The sequence below is a fragment of the Mercenaria mercenaria genome, unplaced genomic scaffold (genome assembly GCF_021730395.1).
Source record: "Mercenaria mercenaria strain notata unplaced genomic scaffold, MADL_Memer_1 contig_616, whole genome shotgun sequence".
Lineage (NCBI taxonomy): Eukaryota > Metazoa > Mollusca > Bivalvia > Venerida > Veneridae > Mercenaria > Mercenaria mercenaria.
Window position 1 is genome coordinate 32362 of NW_026463500.1, and position 19588 is coordinate 51949.

The 19588-nt window shown below is 36.2% G+C and overlaps 1 protein-coding gene across 1 annotated transcript in view; it reads right to left on the reverse strand.

The window, feature by feature from the left end:
* Positions 1–19588, reverse strand: part of LOC128554667 (uncharacterized protein PF3D7_1120600-like) — a gene marked incomplete at its 3' end in the record, with an annotated part of 60447 nt that overhangs the window by 27345 nt on the left and 13514 nt on the right. The window contains exons 6-8 of the mRNA XM_053535969.1: positions 15420–15479; positions 13826–13880; positions 11138–11265 (exon numbers count right to left, since the gene is read on the reverse strand). Of these exons, the coding sequence (XP_053391944.1) occupies positions 11138–11265; positions 13826–13880; positions 15420–15479 (243 nt within the window). The remainder of the gene's footprint in view (positions 1–11137; positions 11266–13825; positions 13881–15419; positions 15480–19588) is intronic.

Below are 19588 nucleotides of genomic sequence, written 5' to 3' on the forward strand. Positions count from 1 at the left end.
ATACTGAAATCAATATTCGAATATTCGGTTTGCCATATATTCGAATATTCGGCATGTTTTAATGGATTTTTTAAATCTTTATTAATTGATTGGCATATACACAATATATTCCGCTGTATAAAACGTGAATCATCGTATGTAATAAGGCCTAAAAATGTTTGTTTCGGGTAACCCGACCATACTTAGTTAGACCCGCCGATCCTAGTGTTTTATTTCACGACTCTGTGAGTATAATCATGAACATATTTAACTAATTCAGATTTTTAGAAGAAACATTCAAATCGATTAAAATTCAGACCGTCGCAACGTTATCTATAAATAGCAGGTCGTCCAATTCAAGCACGTGTCGCGCTGTTGTATAACTGCCGCCATTTTGAAAATTTTCAATCGGCGAGTAAAAAGCCGACAAACTTAACGAAGGCAGACTAAACCTCCTTCAACATGACCATATATTATTTCTTGATTTTATTATAAACTACTTCAAAATTTATTTCAAATACAGCCGATTGCCCGGGCACTGTGGATGAAAACCGTTTCAGTTGACGGTATGAAATGTTAAACAAAATTTTGCAAAACTATCGCCAATATCTACAAGTTTGGTATTGTTTTTGAAAAAAAAAATCTAAAATTTGTTACGTAAAACAGGCGCCAATATAAAAGGAACAAAAGATAAAAAGATATCACATTTACGCCTAATGCAAACTGTTAATCCGTAACGATGACCACTCGCTGTCAATTATGCATTGCAACTTTCTTGTTAATTGGACTATTTTTGACATGTATCACATTTACACCTGTTGCAAACTGTTAATCCGTAACGGTAGCCCCTGCCAATTATGCATAGCCTTTTTCTTGTTAATTGGACATATTTTGATATACGATAAACAAACACGACAGAACAAATGGTTTTATTCTGAAATATTCCAAATAAACTATACTTAATATACACTAATTTACGAATATTCGAATTTGATTTTCATATTCGAATATTCGCCGATTTTCGAATATTCGAATATCTGAATATTCGTTCCCATCCCTATTATTAATGTAGAAAAATGGTTTTCGATCAATAATTTAGAATGAATAACTTTCAAAAAGACTGAAATTAAATTGCATTTAAGTGCTTTTGCAGGCAGAGAATGCTTCTTACTACTGTTTGCAGATCAAACTGCCCTTTCGCCTTTTTGTAAATCGATAGAACGGCGATGCTGAAGCTATTTTTGGACCTTGTCTATACAGGTAACTCCGCCCTTTCAGAAAACTTTTTTCCAATACGAGGTAAGATCAATTTACCCATACACTGAATGAACTTGTTTACATTGGCCGCATGAATGAGAATTTTACCAGATAAAAGGTTGATTTACGGTTGTTTAACCGAAAAGTAGAAGATATAATAATCTTCATTTAAATCTTAAATTAATGCACACTACATCAGGGACATAAATTATGTCACTGACTACATTTAGGTCGTGTGGATGTGAAAATAAAAACGGAACCCTCTAATACGTTATAGGCATTGTCCTGCCTAAATTTCAGATAATGTATCTCATGTAACGTGACTGACTCGTGGTCGTTGTAACCTATCATTGATTGAAGGTCTTTAGTTGAAAAAGTCGGTAATTTCTTACGGAATATGAAAGTCTAGAAATGGTTCTTCTGAAGAACGAAGACAAGGCTTATCAACTGCCTGTCTGTAAACAACTGAGATAGTGTTTAAATGACGGGCATTAAACCATTTAAATAAATAGTAGATAAATTCATACATACATGTAAAGGATCAGACTAAAGTACTCCCCCCCACCCACACACACAAAACAAGAAACAATCAAAGCACTGAAGGACGGTTGTCCTGGAAAGTGGCAAACTAAACAGAGCAAAAATGAACATTTTTCACGTTAAACTAGTGAATTCTTACCAAAAGTCACACTAGAGCCTACTTTTGTATTGTTCCTGGTGGTGCACAAGTGACAGATACAGGCTTCATCACTAGACACCATTGCCACAAAGAAGGTTAAGTGAATAAGGTTTCATTAGGAGGCCTGAATATATATTCTTTATATAGGTTGAATTAACCACTTCTTTAGCAAACTCATTTCAAACTTGGTTATAAGAGAAAAGAAAGGACATTGTACATTCTATAAACTATAATTTAGTAATAAAACAATGTTAGACTACCGTATAACTCCGTATTAACGCCCCCCCTCTAATTAACGCCCCCCCCCCCACGTTTTTTGGGGAAAATAAAAAAATCATACCTTCAAAAATTGGTCCTAGATAATAACAATTCCATAACAATACAAATGAATTTCAAAAAAAAAACACACTTTATTAACACAAACTTTTAAACACGTCAACAGGCATGGCACAAATAAATCTACTGTGTGTATTAAAGTACTGAATATGCCACGCTATAAACGCTACAGTATTGATCAAATTTAACTCGGATGATGTCACTCAGCGTGCGACTTTACACAGATTCCCAGTACGATTACGTATCGGGTCATGTCAGTGCATGAATTGGGATGAATAGGGGGGCGTTTATACGAGTTACTGACATTGTTCGGATCAAATTTTTCGTAAAATGCATCGCCCCTGGGGGCGTTTAAACGGGGTTATACGGTAGTTTAAAGTGTTCTAAAATATAATAGGATTTTCAGCATGCAGGCATTTACAGAAGAATGGTTTTATGCACTACACTGCTGGGCTAAGACTCTTCAAGCATCTTTGTTTTGTTTTTTTAATTAATTGTTTTCCTAACTTTGTTTCCTTTCAATTGAGAGAGAGACTGTTATCACAAAAACTTGATTTTTTTACTTTCTAAATTTCAGTGAATGCAAATCATTTTAATGCCTGTGAAATGTTTCATTAAGATTATTAAACGGACAAGTTTTATGAACACAGCCCTAGTATTCCTTTGTTTCTTTAAGAAACAATACCCTGTATTCAATCGATTAACATACATACCCTGTCCGTTGGTTTGACAGGAAATTTAGCCAATATGACCATCCCCCAATCAGTGCAAGTACAAAACAAAATGTACACAATATACAGGTTATATAAGAGCAAACTTACACAAAACTACGTCATCTTGGTTATTGCGCACCAGATGTGAGACTGTTTTTGGTCCGAGTTACAGCTACATTTTAGCTGTTTTAAACTTAACAAGGCACGAAAATACTATTACATTTGGAATTTACACAAGATCAATGATGGATCTATCATGTTCACCAGATTAATCAACGGTAGCCTGCAACACATTTTCTAGTTTTATTATGTTCTTTTGGATCACTTTTAGATTTCTTTTTGAACACAGCCCTAGTATTCCTTTGTTTCTTTAAGAAACAATACCCTGTATTCAATCGATTAACATACATGCCCCGTCCATTGGTTTGACTGGAAATTTAGCCAATATGACCATCACCCAATCAGTGCAAGTACAAAACAAAATGTACACAATATACAGGTTATATAAGAGCAAACTTACACAAAACTACTTCATCTTGAATATTGCGCACCAGATGTGAGACTGTTTTTGGTCCGAGTTACAGCTACATTTTAGCTGTATTAAACTTAACAAGGCACGAAAATACTATTACATTTGGAATTTACACAAGATCAATGATGGATCTATCATGTTCACCAGATTAATCAACGAGAGCCTGCAACACATTTTCTAGTTTTATTATGTTCTTTTGGATCACTTTTAGATTTCAACAGTATTTCGGCTATTTTCACAGAAAGACAGTTTAACGAAACATCATACATGGGAAAGACCAGTGCTAGTCTCCCATCCTCTGTCTATCAGAGATGTTATTGTATAGTTAAAAAGCAATGACCTTAAAAACAAAAAATGTAGGTTTCCTCGCGGCCCGGCCCATTTCGGAAATTTTATGAAAAAATGTATGTTACTCTTTAGACATTCAGTGCTAGTACAATACAAACAAGAGGGCCATAATGGCCCTATATCGCTCACCTGTTATCATTGCACTTGAGGACAAGAAGGTCCTCAGTAAAATATCAAAGTCCAAAGGACAGGAACAACAAAGAGAAGAAATTTAACCAAAAAGAAAAAAAAAATTCTTACAAGGTATAGATATGTCAAAATACACCTAAAAATTGGAGGTACCATCCATGTTGTACCACAGAAAAGTGGTCTCGGTTTTTCCCTACAGCCAATAATAAAAAAGTTACTAAAAATAAGCTATTTATAGTAAAGTAAAAGGGAAGTAATTAAAAAAATAAATATTGTAAGTGAACAAAAGAAGGATCTGCCAAATAAATCTGTTGACATAAATGAAATTTCAAATCAGTATCTTCATTAGTTATGGAGATATACCCATTTTAATTTGAAATAAAGGGAGGTAATTTGACATAAAACCAGTCCATAGTTATCTACCCTGATTGTCTCTGTCCAACTAATAACAATAATGAAATTTCAAATAAGTCCTATAAGTACTTACTGATATAAATCCATTTTGATTACAATCAGGGAGGTAATCAGATATAAAATAACTCTGGAACCTACGATTGGACCTGATTTGTCATGGAATCCAAGATTTATTGTTGTTGAATATATTTTGGAAGTTTGTATCAAATAAAACCATAAATGAAGTCTCTATATGGCTGCAAAAGCCAAAATAGCCAATTTTGGACCTTTAAGGGGCCATAACTCTGGAACCCATGATGGAATCTGGCCAGTTGCGGAAAGGAAGCAAGATCTCGTGGTGATACAAGTTGTGTGCAAGTTTGGTTAAAATCAAATCATAAATGAAGCTGCTATTGTGCAGACAAGGTCAAAATAGCTAATTTTGGCCCTTTCAGGGGCCATAACTCTGGAACCCATTGTGGGATCTTGCCAGATCAAGAAAGGAACCAAGATCTTATGGTGACACAAGTTTTGAGCAAGTTTGATTAAATTCAAATAATAAATGAAGCTGCTATTGTGCAGACAAGGTCAAAATAGCTAATTTTGGCCCTTTCAGGGGGCATCACTCTGGAACCCATAAAGGAATCTCGCCAGTTCAAGAAAGGAACCAAGACTTTATGGTGATACAAGTTGTGTGCAAGTTTGGTTAAATTCAAATCATAAATGAAGCTGCTATTGTGCAGACAAGGTCAAAATAGCTAATTCTGGCCCTTTAAGGGGCCATAACTCTGGAACCCATAAAGGAATCTGGCCAGTTCAAGAAAGGAACCAAGATCTTGTGGTGATACAAGTTGTGTGCCAGTTTGGTAAAAATCAAATCATAAATAAAGCTGCTATTGTGCAGACAAGGTCAAAATAGCTAATTTTGGCCCTTTCAGGGGCCATAACTCTGGAACACATAATGGGATCTGGCCAGCTCAAGAAAGGAACCGTGACCTTATGGTGATACAAGTTGTGTGCAAGTTTGGTTAAAATAAAATCATAAATGAAACCACTATCGTGCAGACAAGGAATTGTTGACGCATGGACGGACGGACGCACGGACGACGGACGAAGGGTGATCACAAAAGCTCACCTTGTCACTATGTGACAAGTGAGCTAAAAATAAGTACACTCGAAACCCGTTATAACGCTACTCGATATACCGCAGTATTCGTTATAACGTGGAATGGTCTTGGCTCCGGAATTTTCGAGGGTAAAAAAAACAACAAGAGGACCATGATGGTCCTGAATCGCTCACCTCTTCCCACATGACCCAGTTTTGAGTATGACGTCGTTTTTTCTATTATTTGACATAGTAACCTAGTTTTTGAGCTCATGTGACCCAGTTTTGAACTTGACCTAGATATTATCAAGATAAAAATTCTGACCAATTTTCATGAAGATCCATTGAAAAAATATGGCCTCTAGAGAGGTCAAAAGATTTTAATAATTTTAGACCTACTGACCTAGTTTTTGACCGCACATGACCCTGTTTTGAACTTGACCTAGATATCATCAAGATGAACATTCAAACCAGTTTTCATACAGATCCCCTGAAAAATATGGCCTTTAGAGAGTTCACAAGGTTTTTCTATTATTTGACCTACTGACCTAGTTTTTGAAGGCACGTGACCCACTTTCAAACTTGATCTAGATATCATCAAGATGAACATTCAGACCAACTTTCATACAGATCCCATGAAAAATATGGCCTCTAGAGAGGTCACAAGGTTTTTCTATTATTTGACCTATTGACCTAGTTTTCGAAGGTACGTGACCCTGTTTTGACCTTGGCCTAGATATCATCAAGATGAACATTCTCACTAATTTTCATGAAGATCTCATCAAAAATATGGCCTCTAGAGAGGTCACAAAGTTTTTCTACTTTTATACCTACTGGCCTAGTTTTTGACTGCACGTGACCCAGTTTTGACCTAGATATCATCAAGGTGAACATTCAGACCAATTTTCATGAAGATCCATTGAAAAATATGGCTTCTAGAGAGTTTAAAAGACCTTTCTAATTTTAGACCTACTGACCTAGTTTTTGACAGCAGTTGACCCAGTTTCAAACCTGACCTAGATATCATCAAGATGAACATTCAAACCAACTTTCATACAGATCCCATGAAAAGTATGGCCTCTAGAGAGGTCAAAAGGTTTTTTTATTATTTGACCTACAGACCTAGTTTTTGACGGCACGTGACCCAGTTTCAAACTTGAGCTAGTTATCATCAAGAGAAACATTCTGACCAATCTTCATAAAGATCCATTCAAGGGTATGGCCTCTAGAGAGGTCACAAGGTTTTTCTATTTTAAGACCTACTGACCTAGTTTTTGACCGCAGTTGACCCAGTTTCAAACCTGACCTAGATATCATCAAGATGAACATTCAAACCAACTTTCATACAGATCCCATGAAAAGTATGGCCTCTAGAGAGGTCACAAGGTTTTTTTATTATTTGACCTACTGACCTAGTTTTAGATGGCACGTAACCCAGTTTCAAACTTGACCTAGATATCATCAAGGTGAACATTCTGACCAATTTTCATGAAGATCCATTCAAGGGTATGGCCTCTAGAGAGGTCACAAGGTTTTTATATTTTAAGACCTACTGACCTAGTTTTTGATCGCAGTTGACCCAGTTTCAAACTTGAGCTATATATCATCAAGATAAACATTCAGACCAACTTTCATACAGATCCCATGAAAAATATGGCCTCTAGAGAGGTCACAACGTTTCTCTATTATTTGACCTACTGACCTACTTTTTGAAGGCATGTGACCCACTTTCGAACTTGACCTAGATATCATCAAGATGAACATTCTGATTAATTTTTATGAAGATCCATTCAAAAGTATGGCCGCTAGAGAGGTCACAAGGTTTTTCTATTTTTAGAACTACTGACCTAGTTTTTGATCGCACGTGACCCAGTTTCGAACTTGATCTAGATATCATCAAGATGAACACTCAGACCAACTTTCATACAGATCCCATGGAAATTATGGCCTTTAGAGAGGTCACAAGATTTTTCTATTATTTGACCTACTGACCTAGTTTTTGATGGCACGTGACCCAGTTTCGAACTTGACCTAGATATCATCAAGATAAACATTCTGACCAATTTTCATGAAGATCGTGTGAAAAATATGGCCTCTAGAGAGGTCACAAGGTTTTTCTATTTTTAGACCTACTGACCTAGTTTTTGATTGCTTGTGACCCAGTTTCGAACTTGACCTAGATATCATCAAGATGAACATTCAGACCCCCTTTCATACAGATCCCATGAAAATTATGGCCTTTAGAGAGGTCACACGGTTTTTCTATTATTTGACCTACTGACCTAGTTTTTGAAGGCACGTGACCCAGTTTCAAACTTGACCTAGATATCATCAAGATAAACATTCTGACTAATTTTCATGAAGATCTTGTAAAAAAATATGGCCTCTAGAGAGGTCACAAGGTTTTTCTATTTTTAGACCTACTGACCTAGTTTTTGGCCGCACGTGACCCAGTTTCGAACTTGACCTAGATATCAGCAAGTTGAAGATTCTGACCAATTTTCATAAAGACCCCATGAAAAATGTGACCTCTAGAGTGGTCACAAGCAAAAGCTTACGCACGGACAGACGCTGCGCGATCATAAAAGCTCACCTTGTCACTTTGTGACAGGTGAGCTAAAAAAAAATGGCGAAATTAAAGAAAAATATTTCGATGGGGCCTGAACTCCAGACCTCTAAAATGTGAAGCGAACACGCTACCTCCGAGCTACAGCGGAACAGTAACAAGACTGTATAAACATGTATTTATATAACAAATTTCAGTTTCGGCAGCGTACGTTGAAAATTAAGATAAATCAAAGAAGCATAAAATACATTTATATTTATAGCTCTTAGTATAAGTATATCGGACACCCTTTTTTATATAATCAAACACTCATTGTTATTCACAGTTCAAAGGAATAAGGTCGCCATTATCATCCTTAACTGCAAGCGTCTATTGACTCCGATTTAAACAAACAAAAATACTGTATGGAACTAGTTTATTCCAACTGAGTTTCGAGATCACAGGAGTGATAAAAAAAATCGAATAAGGATTTTTACCGTATATATATTTATTGGAGGGGGGAGAAGCATTTGTACAGGCTTGTATGTCTTCGAAAACCTTCCAAATATGGCGTTGTCCTCGGCAATGAAGTGAAGAAGGGGTCACAGGACCCGTCATGTGGTCAGTTTTGGCGCTATTTATTTTGCATTGGAGCACTATTGGGCTGTTGGCTTTTGGATATTTATATAGATACAGCATTCGATATCAAGCGTTTTCTCGGAGAATACAAAAATGCCCGATGTTTCACGATCAGACAATGCATATTCCTATGACCAAAATCAATAAATAAAAGGACAACTTGTAATACATCTATATCTGTTTTGTTACAATAATTTGGAAGCTCTATATCACTCTTGATAATAATTTTGCAGACTCTTTTTTTATCATCAATTGTTGGTTGCATTTCTTCAAGGCAATACATGTAGGGAACCATTTTATTCCAATGGAGGGGAGTGTACGTGGTTGCACTGGACAGTTTGTCTTCGACATACATCCAAAGTAGTTGCACTGGACGGTTTGTCTTTGACAACCATCCAAAAGCAATAGTCAGTCTAGGCCTGAACTAAAAAATATATAATCATAATGGACTTAAGATTTGTGATAGTTAAATTAGATGAATCTATCAACCTCTCCGGCAGATACAATCTACTGACTAAAGTAGGTTTAATAGTGGACATAAAGCAATATCCAATATTTTATGATGCATTCTGCAGAATCAGATTTTTATGGATATCACAATTACAAGTGTTGTGTAGGTCAATGACTGTTTTACATTAAATCTCCATTATAAAGGCAATTACTAATTATTATTACGCAACAAAAACTAGTTCTGTATAATTACACTGTGGCCGGAAACTACTATGGACGCAAATGTTTTTCCCTCGTTGATAATAATTGTCAGAACAAATAAAAAAAGTTGTTCCCATTTGGACGTAGTTGAAATAGGAGTATTTTACATTTTAAATAACGTATCCTGGATATGATTATATTCATGTTATTGTACCTCTTTTTAATTGATAAACTGGGCCTATTTTTAGACATGTTGTAGAGTCAGAGTGCGTGCATTGTGTACGCGTGTGTCGCAGCATTCAACTCTTTCAAGCGACAAGGTGAATACGGTAAAAAGCTAGCGGATGTGGGGGGAGGGTAACCTGTCAGGATTACTCTTAAAATAGCTTCAGCTTCGTCGCTTTTGTGGCGAAAATGTATAACTCTACCAACTTCAAAAAGTGTGAAAGGGCAATTTGATCTGCAAACAGTAGTAAAAGAGTAAACACTTTATCATGTGTGTGTGTGGGGGGGGGGGGGGGGGGAGTTACCAATTCAATGAATTGACTTAGTCGTCTCGTGAGCTATCGACACGGCATACGTGAAAAGGTGAAAATTCGCCCTGAAGGGAACCTATGCTGGCGGTACGTAATATCGAATAAACTAAGGGCGAAAAAAAAATTCAGCAGGCAAAAAATAAACAAACAAGCATATGCGAATATAATATTTAGAACATTACTCATTTATTACGTGAAAAAAACAAAAGAAATGAGGATAGAATTTAGTATGTGCCTCTATGTGTGTATTTCCCTTACATGAATGGAGTCACTATTAGAACAAAACTTAAAACGTATGATAATGTTATTAAAAACAGAATGTTCAAGTATTAAAGATTCAAACAACGACTGTCACAGTGATTAACTCACTAATGTTTTCTACACTTTTTTTTTGTGTGTAGGAAATTTACTCCTCCCTACATCTCAGAGAGAACCATTTAGACTTTGTCAAAATACTAAGATCAACATCGATCTTTTCATGGTTCGAAAGGCACTTGTAGTGTAGCCAGGCGTCACATTCATCACATCTTGCTCTTAAACGTATCTTATATCTGAATGTAATGCATGATTTCTAAAAAATTAACTTTAGTTGGGTGATTTTTACATATTTGTCTGAGATTTGTGCGACGGATACAGATTGCGTAAAATGTATCGGCTGCTGTATACTTCACGTGAGCGGCACGCGCGGCTATCACTACGTTTGTTGTAAAGGCATTTCTCCACTGGTCGGTGTTGAACATAGGATGATGAAATATTTTTATCAGTGCTTCTGCAGAGAGCGTAATTACCGAAATACCGCGAGCATAGGAATACCGCGAGCATAGGTTCCACCACTCTATTATCTACATATCTACCTTGTAGGTCAGTTTGCAGGTCTTGACACAAGTATTGTTGAGTGTGAGTAACTATGAACTAAGTGGTCTGTAAGCAATCTGGTTCGTACAGACTCTTTTCATAAATGTAGATTTAACTATTTTCCATTATATGGCCAAATAAAATGCATATTTCTGTGTGCTGTTTTTTTTATAATTAGCCAAACATCACCTAGATATCCTACATTGCTATTTTGTGTTATTATTTTGGATTATTTCACATCAAAACCTATCAAAATTAACTTCAAGAAAGCCTGTAGTTGTAACTGTTCAATTACAGGCAACATTTGTGCTACCCCTAAACAGCTACCAGACATAATCACACATAACATTGCAACGTCACTTCTGGTTAATCAAACATACAGAACTAACTTAATGTAACTTTGTAATGAAATGAAAGTATGCCTTAAAAAATAAAGTTACCTTTGGACCTGCATGTGCAGTAGAATAATCACATGGTGGTACTGGCACTACACCTTGTGTTCCATCTGCAAAGGCTTTGGCCTGCTTTAAATCTAATTCACGATCATTCTCTTCATCACCAGTTTCACCTAAGAAATAAGACAAACTTTTAATGTTACAGATATTCTCCTTGTAAGTAAGGGGACACATTTTGTTGAGAATGCTAAGAGATGCTTTCCTACAGACTTGAAGGCAGAAGGTTCAAATCCTTGATACTCCCATTGCAACCCATACTTCAGCATTGCACTTTATCATTTATGCCTCAGGTAATCAAGCTGTAAATGGGTACCAGTTAATTGCTGGCTGTAAGGTTTTTTGGTTTTAATCCTTATCATGCCGGACAAAATTGATTCTGCCTCTTCGACCACTGTAGATCAAGATCAGCCTGCACATCCATGCAGTCTGACCATGATCTACACTGTTCACCATTTAGTCAGTATCTTTTTGGCAAGCTCTTCTTTTAACACTTAACGGTACTGTCCAAACTGAAAGATGGACAAGTTTATTATAGAAGTTTAGCAGGGTAAGAGTTAACTGTTCTTAACAGGACTGCTGAAAAGCTCTTCAGCCTTTAATAGTGATTTTGAGCTTTATTTAATTAACAGATGAATTGTCAAAGAAAAGATGGACAACACAGCTGGGTTGGGATATAGTTGCCTCCCCATCCCACCTTCCTCCATATCAGAAAAATACGTCATGCACATCTACACTTCATAGTGATCATGTGCATAAAGATACATTGAAAATGGTCACAAACTTGAGGGGGTTGCCAACCATAGAAAAAAATGTTAGAGAAAATAATAATTAAAGACTTTTTTTAATTAACATGGGGGAAGGGTGGAGACAACCAAACATTTAAAGCAAGAGATTCCAATTTAAGGCAATAATTCTGGCAAAATACAAACAAGAGTTATGGTTCTAAGAAAACACAGTAAGTTTTTAAAGTTTCAAAGCAATTGGTCTCTTAGTATTCGAGGAAAGTAGACCAACACAAAACAAGAGCTGTCCGTAAGACAGCCAAGCTCGACTATTCGAAATATTGTCCCAGAAGCAGGAAAATATTACCCAAAAAGGTTAAATATCAAAAGAGTTTTAAGTTCAAAAGGGGGAATAATTTGACCAAAATGCATATCAGTTATGGGACTTGCTGCTATCAACTAGATTTATAACCCCGAAGACACATGTGAAGTTTCAAATCAATATCTGCATTAGTTTTGGAGATAGTAACTTGCATGTAAAACTTTAACCAAAATTTTCTAAGTCCAAAAGGGGGCATAATTTGCTCAAAATACATGTCAGAGTTATGGGACTTGACCCAGTGAGGTTGGTTATTGACCTAGAAAAAGAAAAAATAAGTTTCAAAGCTATATGCCTTTAATTGATGGCTGTATGTACTTGCATGCAAAAACTTAACCAAGGTGTGACGCCAACGCCGACACCAGGGTGAGTAGAATAGCTAGACTATTCTTCGAATAGTCGAGCTAACAAGAGCTGTCGGAGGACAGCAACACTCGACTATTCAACAGCCTTGTCAATTGAATGAAAACAAAAGTCGAAAAAGGGGCATAATTTTGTAAAAATGGAAAAAAGGGTTATGGAACCTTCACAGTGCTTATCAGCTCATAAAGTGAACAAGTGCTTGAAGTTTCAATCCTTTCCCATAAGTGGATACTGAAATACAAGCTTACATACAAAAACTTAACCAAAAACTGCTAAGTCAAAAAAGGGGCATAATTTAAAAAAAAAGCAAAGTAGAGTTATGGGACCTACACAGTGCATGTCAGATCATGACAGTGAACAAGTGTGTGAAGTTTCAATCCATTCCCATTAGTGGGTACTGAGATACCAGCTTACATACAAAACCTTAACCAAGAATATCGAAGTCGAAAAAGGGGCATAATTTTGTAAAAAAGCAAAATAGAATTATGGAACCTGTGCAATGTAGGTCAGTCTATCACAGTGAATAAGTATGTGAAGTTTCAATCCATTCCCACAAGTGGTTACTGAGATACCAGCTTACATACAAAACCTTAACCAAGAATTTCTAAGTCAAAAAAGGGGCATAATTTTGTAAAAAAGCAAAATAGAGAACCTGTGCAATGTAGGTCAGTTCATCACAGTGAATAAGTGTGTGAAGTTTCAATCCATTCCCACAAGTGGTTACTGAGATACCAGCTTACATACAAAACCTTAACCAAGAATTTCTAAGTCAAAAAAGGGGCATAATTTTGTAAAAAAGCAAAATAGAGTTATGGAACCTGTGCAATGTAGGTCAGTTCATCACAGTGAATAAGTGTGTGAAGTTTCAGTCCATTCCCACAAGTGGTTACTGAGATACCAGCTTACATACAAAACCTTAACCAAATCGGGACGCCGATGCGGATGCCGACGCATGGGTGAGTCCAATAGCTCTACTATTCTTTGAATAGTCGAGCTAAAAATGACAAATTCCATTTTCTCAGTATAAGGGCCATTATTCTGACGAATCACAAGTGGGTGTTATGGCTCTTGACATACTAAACTAATGATGACAAACGCATCTGCAAAGTTTAAAGGCTATAGCTCTTACAGTTTTTGAGAAAAATTGGATCTAAATAAAAACCTTAATCGACATTTAATGCATTTAATGTTAATGTTTATAAAAAATACCACTTTCACCTGGTAAGCTGCTTGTATTCTGACTTGGACTCTCATTGTTTGACTCCTAAAATATAAAAATATGACAATGTTACGAAACAGCTACTGTGAAACCAGTATTTTTTTAAATTTTATTTTATTTTATTCTTTTTAAGGGTGGGGGTGTATTTTTTGTGAATTTGTGGTAGCATTACTCCATGAAATTAAATCCCCAAAACTGATATTTCCAATTCATTTTATCTTCAAAAGTGGAAGTCAATAAATTCATATCCCAATAAGTAGCTGTTTTGCCAAAAACATGAAATTTCATGCCCACAATGTTAAATTACTTTATAGTATTACCACAATAAATCTAGTATCATGAAAAATGACTTTTTATTATAGAGTATCATATGAAAAGCTTGATTCAGAGAAACTTGAAGGCCAAACAAACATCTTAGTTCTGAAAATATCCTATATTTCAATGTAATAATTTATAAAAATTTCATGAAACAAGGAGCTGCGTCCAATAAATGCTTGATGCCCCCGGTGGCATCCTTGTCGATACAAAGCAACCTAAGTCCAAAACGAGGTCAAGGTCAAGGTCAAACTGAGGTCAGGTGATGTTTGAAGATGAAGAATGGTCACAGGTTACATCTGTATTAGTATCAATTCATTCTTGTAAGCGGTATTGATGTTAGACAAAACGGTCCCATTTGGTTAACCAAGAGATGGCCCATATAAAGCAACCTAAGTCCAAAATGAGGTCAAGGTCAAACTGAGGTCAGGTGATGTCTGAAGATGAGGAATGGTCACAGGTTACATCTGTATTAGTATCAATTCATTCTTGTAAGCGGTATTGATGCTAGACGAAACGGTCCCATTTGGTTACCCAAGAGATGGCCCATATAAAGCAACCTAAGTCCAAAATGAGGTCAAGGTCAAACTGAGGTCAGGTGATGTCTGAAGATAAGGAATGGTCACAGGTTACAACTGCATTAGTATCAAGTCATTCTTGTAAGGGGTATTGATGCTAGACGAAACGGTCCCATTTGGTTAATCTCGTATGGACGGATGGACAGGACAATCACTATATGCCTCCCGCATCAGTAGATGCCAGGGGCATGAAAAGTAGACCTAAACAAAAAGCAAGAGCTCGTTGAACACAAAATGCCCCCCTTGATGCATTCAGTAGCAGCACAAGGAACAGAAATTATTTGGTCACTGTGCACTGGACGTTTGACGTACTGACCTCAAATCAGTAATTTTGGGTCATTTACCAGTCATAATGGACCTCAGTATCAAATGTGATCATAGACCAAAGCCTTCGCTAGTTATTTGGCCAAAAACAGTTTTACTATTATGGGTCATCGTGACTTTGACCTTTGACTACTGACCTCAAAATCAATAGGGGTCATCTGCTGGTCACTATAAACATGTCTTTTGTAACGAAACAGTCCCAAACTACAAAGTCAATAAATAACTTTTAAACTATATGTCTGCTCCAGATAAGGCATTGCACAAACTCGTCAGTATTAATAAATACTGTTACATTAAACAGGAATGAAATTTTGAGACATATCAATATTAAATGTTTCTTTTTGAAGTATGACCTAGAAACATTTACCTTGTGTGGAGAACTGCGCAATAGCAGCTGTGGATTCTCTGCTGGTAAAGGTTGGACCACCTGAAGACAAAAATGATAATTTTCTAATTAAAGACAAGGCAGGAATAACAACACAAGGATTTTTACCAATATCCCCCCACCTAGAGACATTCTTCAATAAACAAACTGCATGCCAATTTGACATTTAACATACTAACAATGTGTATATGAATCATAACTAAATGAGGACAGCCAATGTTATTGTCCCAGAACAGGGGTGTGGAATTCCTATGTCAGGCAGACAAGTGAGTTTTCACATTCTGTTTGTCCGCGGGCAAGCACAAATTTTCTGGTTTGAAGTAAAGAAAAAGGAAAGAATAATTTTGAAACGCTGAACAGTGCTTCAGGTTTACGGAGTTTATAAAAGAATTTAACGTACGAAACGGATGTTTCACCCGCAGAGGGCCTCTCGATTTCTCCAGTTTTGGGAAAACCATACTGCGTCTAAATTTAGCATCTCTTTCTCTGCATTCTGATTGATTCCCTGTCACAATCTCGCGTGATTTTTGCACACGATAACTCGGCGAATAGAAACTGGAAACGTAAACAATTATCACAAAGTTTTGGAAAAATTCGTTGTTACAACTTCGTCTGCCAAAGAAAATGGAAGTCAACAGTCAAAGCACAAAGAGCTCTCTAGTATGAGTCAGGAAGCTTCATGTTTTCTGACAGTCAGAAAGTGTCATGCTTTCTCACATGGCATGATGGGCAGTCTTTTAGGTATTTCTGTTAAATGTTTGACGGCCTCGCGGACAAACAAAAGCTAAAGTGTCAAAAGCTTATTTTTTGAAACAGCAACAGTATTACACTTTATTATGTTTGCTTTTGTTACTTCTTGTAGATTATTGTCCAAAATAAAGAATTATTTGCATGCTAAAATGTTGAAAATCCGGGCAAGTAAGTTTTGACTGTGGACTAATAGATTTTTAAGTCTCACTTGTCCGTGGACTAGTGAAAAATATTGGGATTTCCACACCCCTGCAGAAGCAGGAATATTACCTTAAATGTTAAATTATTAATAGAGTTTCAATCCGGTATCTGCATTAATTTTGGAGATAGTAACTTGATGCTATGACCTAGTTTTATAAATTCCAAGAAACATATGAAATTTAAATTCAATATTTGCATTAGTTTCAGAGATAGTAACTTGCGTGCAAAACTTCAACCAGGATATCCAAAGTCCAAAAGGGGGCATTTTTATCAAATTAAATGTCAGTGCTGTGAGACTTGATGCTATCACCTAGTTTTATAACTCCAAAGACACATGTGAAGTTTCAAATCAATATCTGCATTAGTTTTGGAGATAGTAACTTGCATGCAAAACTTTAACCAGGATTTTCTAAGTCAAAAAGGGGGCATTATATGCCGAAAATACATGTCAGAGTTACGGGATTTGATCTTGAAAGGTTGGTTATTGACCTAGAAAAAGAAAAAAATAAGTTTCAAAGCTATATGCCTTTAAATAATAGCTATAAGTGCTTGCATTCAAAACTTTTACCCCGGATTTTCTAACTTTAACAAGGAATTTCTAAGTCAAAAAGGGGGCATAATTTGGCTTAGATTGTGGTATCTATCATGTTCACAAGCCAAAAATAGCAAATTTTGGCCCTTCAAGGGGCCATTACTCTGGAACCCATGATGGGATCTGGCCAGTTTTCGAAAGGAACCGAGATATTATGCCAGTACAAGTTGTGTGCAAGTTTTATTAAAGTTGATTGCAAAGTGTGGTCTCTATTATGTTCACAAGTCAAAAATGGCAAATTTTGGTCCTTTAAGGGGTCACAACTCTGGAACCCATAATGGGATCTGGCCAGTTTCGAAAGCATCTGAGATATTATGCCCATACAAGTTGTGTTTAAGTTTGATTAAAATCAAATACAAAATGTGATCTCTATCATGTTCACAAGGAAATTGTGAACAGACGGGACGACGTATGAAGGGTAATCACAAAAGCTCACCCTGTCAAATAGTGACAGGTGAGCTAAAAAGAAAATGTTTCAAAGCTATATGCCTTTAAATGATTGCTATATGTACTTGCATGCAAAACTTTAACCAGAATTTTTTAAGTCCAAAAGGGGGCATAATTTTGCCAAAATGCAAGTAAGAGTTATGTGACTTGATGCTATTACCTAGTTTTATAACCCCAAAGACAAGTGTGAAGTTTCAATTCAATACCTGCATTAGTTTTGGAGATAGTAACTTGCATGTTAAACTTTAACTCAGGATTTTCTATGTCCAAAAGGGGTCACAATTTGGCCAAATACATGTCAGAGTTATGGGCCTTGATCCAGTGAGGTTGGTTATTGACCAAGAAAAAGAAAAAATAAGTTTCAAAGCTATATATGCCTTAAAATGATAGCCATATGTACTTGCGATAATTTAACCAAGGTGTGACACTCATGCCAACACCAGGGTCAGTAGAAAGCTAGACTATTCTTCAAATAGTCAAGCTAAAAATAGAAGCTGTACAAGTTCATATCATGATAAAGACTCATGCAAGGTTTCATCAATTTGTATCAAATACTTTTTTCAGATGGACGGACAAGAGCCCCCTGGCAGCCATGTTTTTTAACGAATCGGAATCACACTAGGTAACCCGATATGTTCGGCGCAGGATCGATACATAGATTTGAAAACTTTAGTGGTGTTAGTGTTCTCCTTATTTCGGTCTATAAAAACAGTTAACCAGTAAAATCACCTTACTAGTCTTATCACATAATAAATGAAAATTCCAAAGCCGATTTAAAATCCTGAAAAGATGCCATTTTAAGCAAAAACGGCGAAGTTAAATGTAAAACTTTACGCCAATTTCAGCAATTTTAAAGTTTATATCCACTTTCCTTTGAAAATATTGCAAAACAAAGCCAATATCTTTATGGACTATATTTATCGCAGCCCGAGTGATATAATAATATGCATCTGAACGACAAACAGTGATTTATTCAAGAGCAAATCACTAAATGAGATATATTATTCTGATTCTAACACGTTACCAAGGATTTTAAGTACATCCTTGACGACATTGATTAAATATTTGCCCGTTTTCAATTGGTTTCTTTTCCAGCGCGCTGCTATGCCGTTTGACGCCATGACGTAATAATTGTGACGTCAGAACAGTGATTTGTTGTATAATAATTCACTGTTTTCTGCCTTCTTTGTTTTAATAGGAAAATGAATTGGATCGTGTTAGAATTAACGGTTTAGTGTACGATGTACTGGTTTTCATCGGAGACGTGTTCACATACATACATACATACTTAGCAGATAGAGAGCAGTGATCAATTTGGACACTGTCAAGCAGTTGTGTCTATTGTTTATACCCGATTTCTGTAGAATATTTTTTTCATGCATGTGTCTGTGTCCATAATTCAATACAAGAAGAGTTGTGTCAGCCAATTATTAAGACCATTTATTGTTATACAAACTTTAAGATCTCCGCCCTTGCCTTGATTGTTTTCAGACTTCCGAAGCATATAACGATTTATTTTTTTAAAGAAATGTTAATTTTTAAAAGATATATGCTGATGCAGGAAAATGTTCAGCATTGGCATATATCATTTATGGCGAGAGTAAAAATATGACTGTCTAAAATGAAAGGAAATGAACTGGACAACTGTGGTATCAGCCAAAACTATTAGATAATGTAGGGATAACGCATGTTTTTAACACGAAAGAAAAACACATGCGCTAACGATATTCTAGCATAAAACGCATATTCGGTCTCGGTCACAAACAATCCCGCGGGCTTCTGCAGACGTTAATACACAAAAAACGTGTATTTGCCATACCTTAACCAAGTAAATGAATATATTGTCCATCAACCTCATTAAATTTCAATGAAATGCGCGGTGAAGTCTAAGTTGTTTTTCACGTTGACTCCATTTCCTTTTGAATTATCCGTTTTGGGGCTGTAATACGCCACAGAACGCGCACATTTAATATTACAACACTTATCCCCTCGTTTTATATTAACATGTATTTTACCGTCCTCAGAAACCTGTATGGCACGTGATACTAGCTTCACACTCTAGCATAAAACTGCTGTTATTATCACTTTTCGGGGGTGTTTTAACGGTAGAGAAAGCGTGTGTTGACAGAGAGATTCTCACGTTATAACACCTTTTTATATA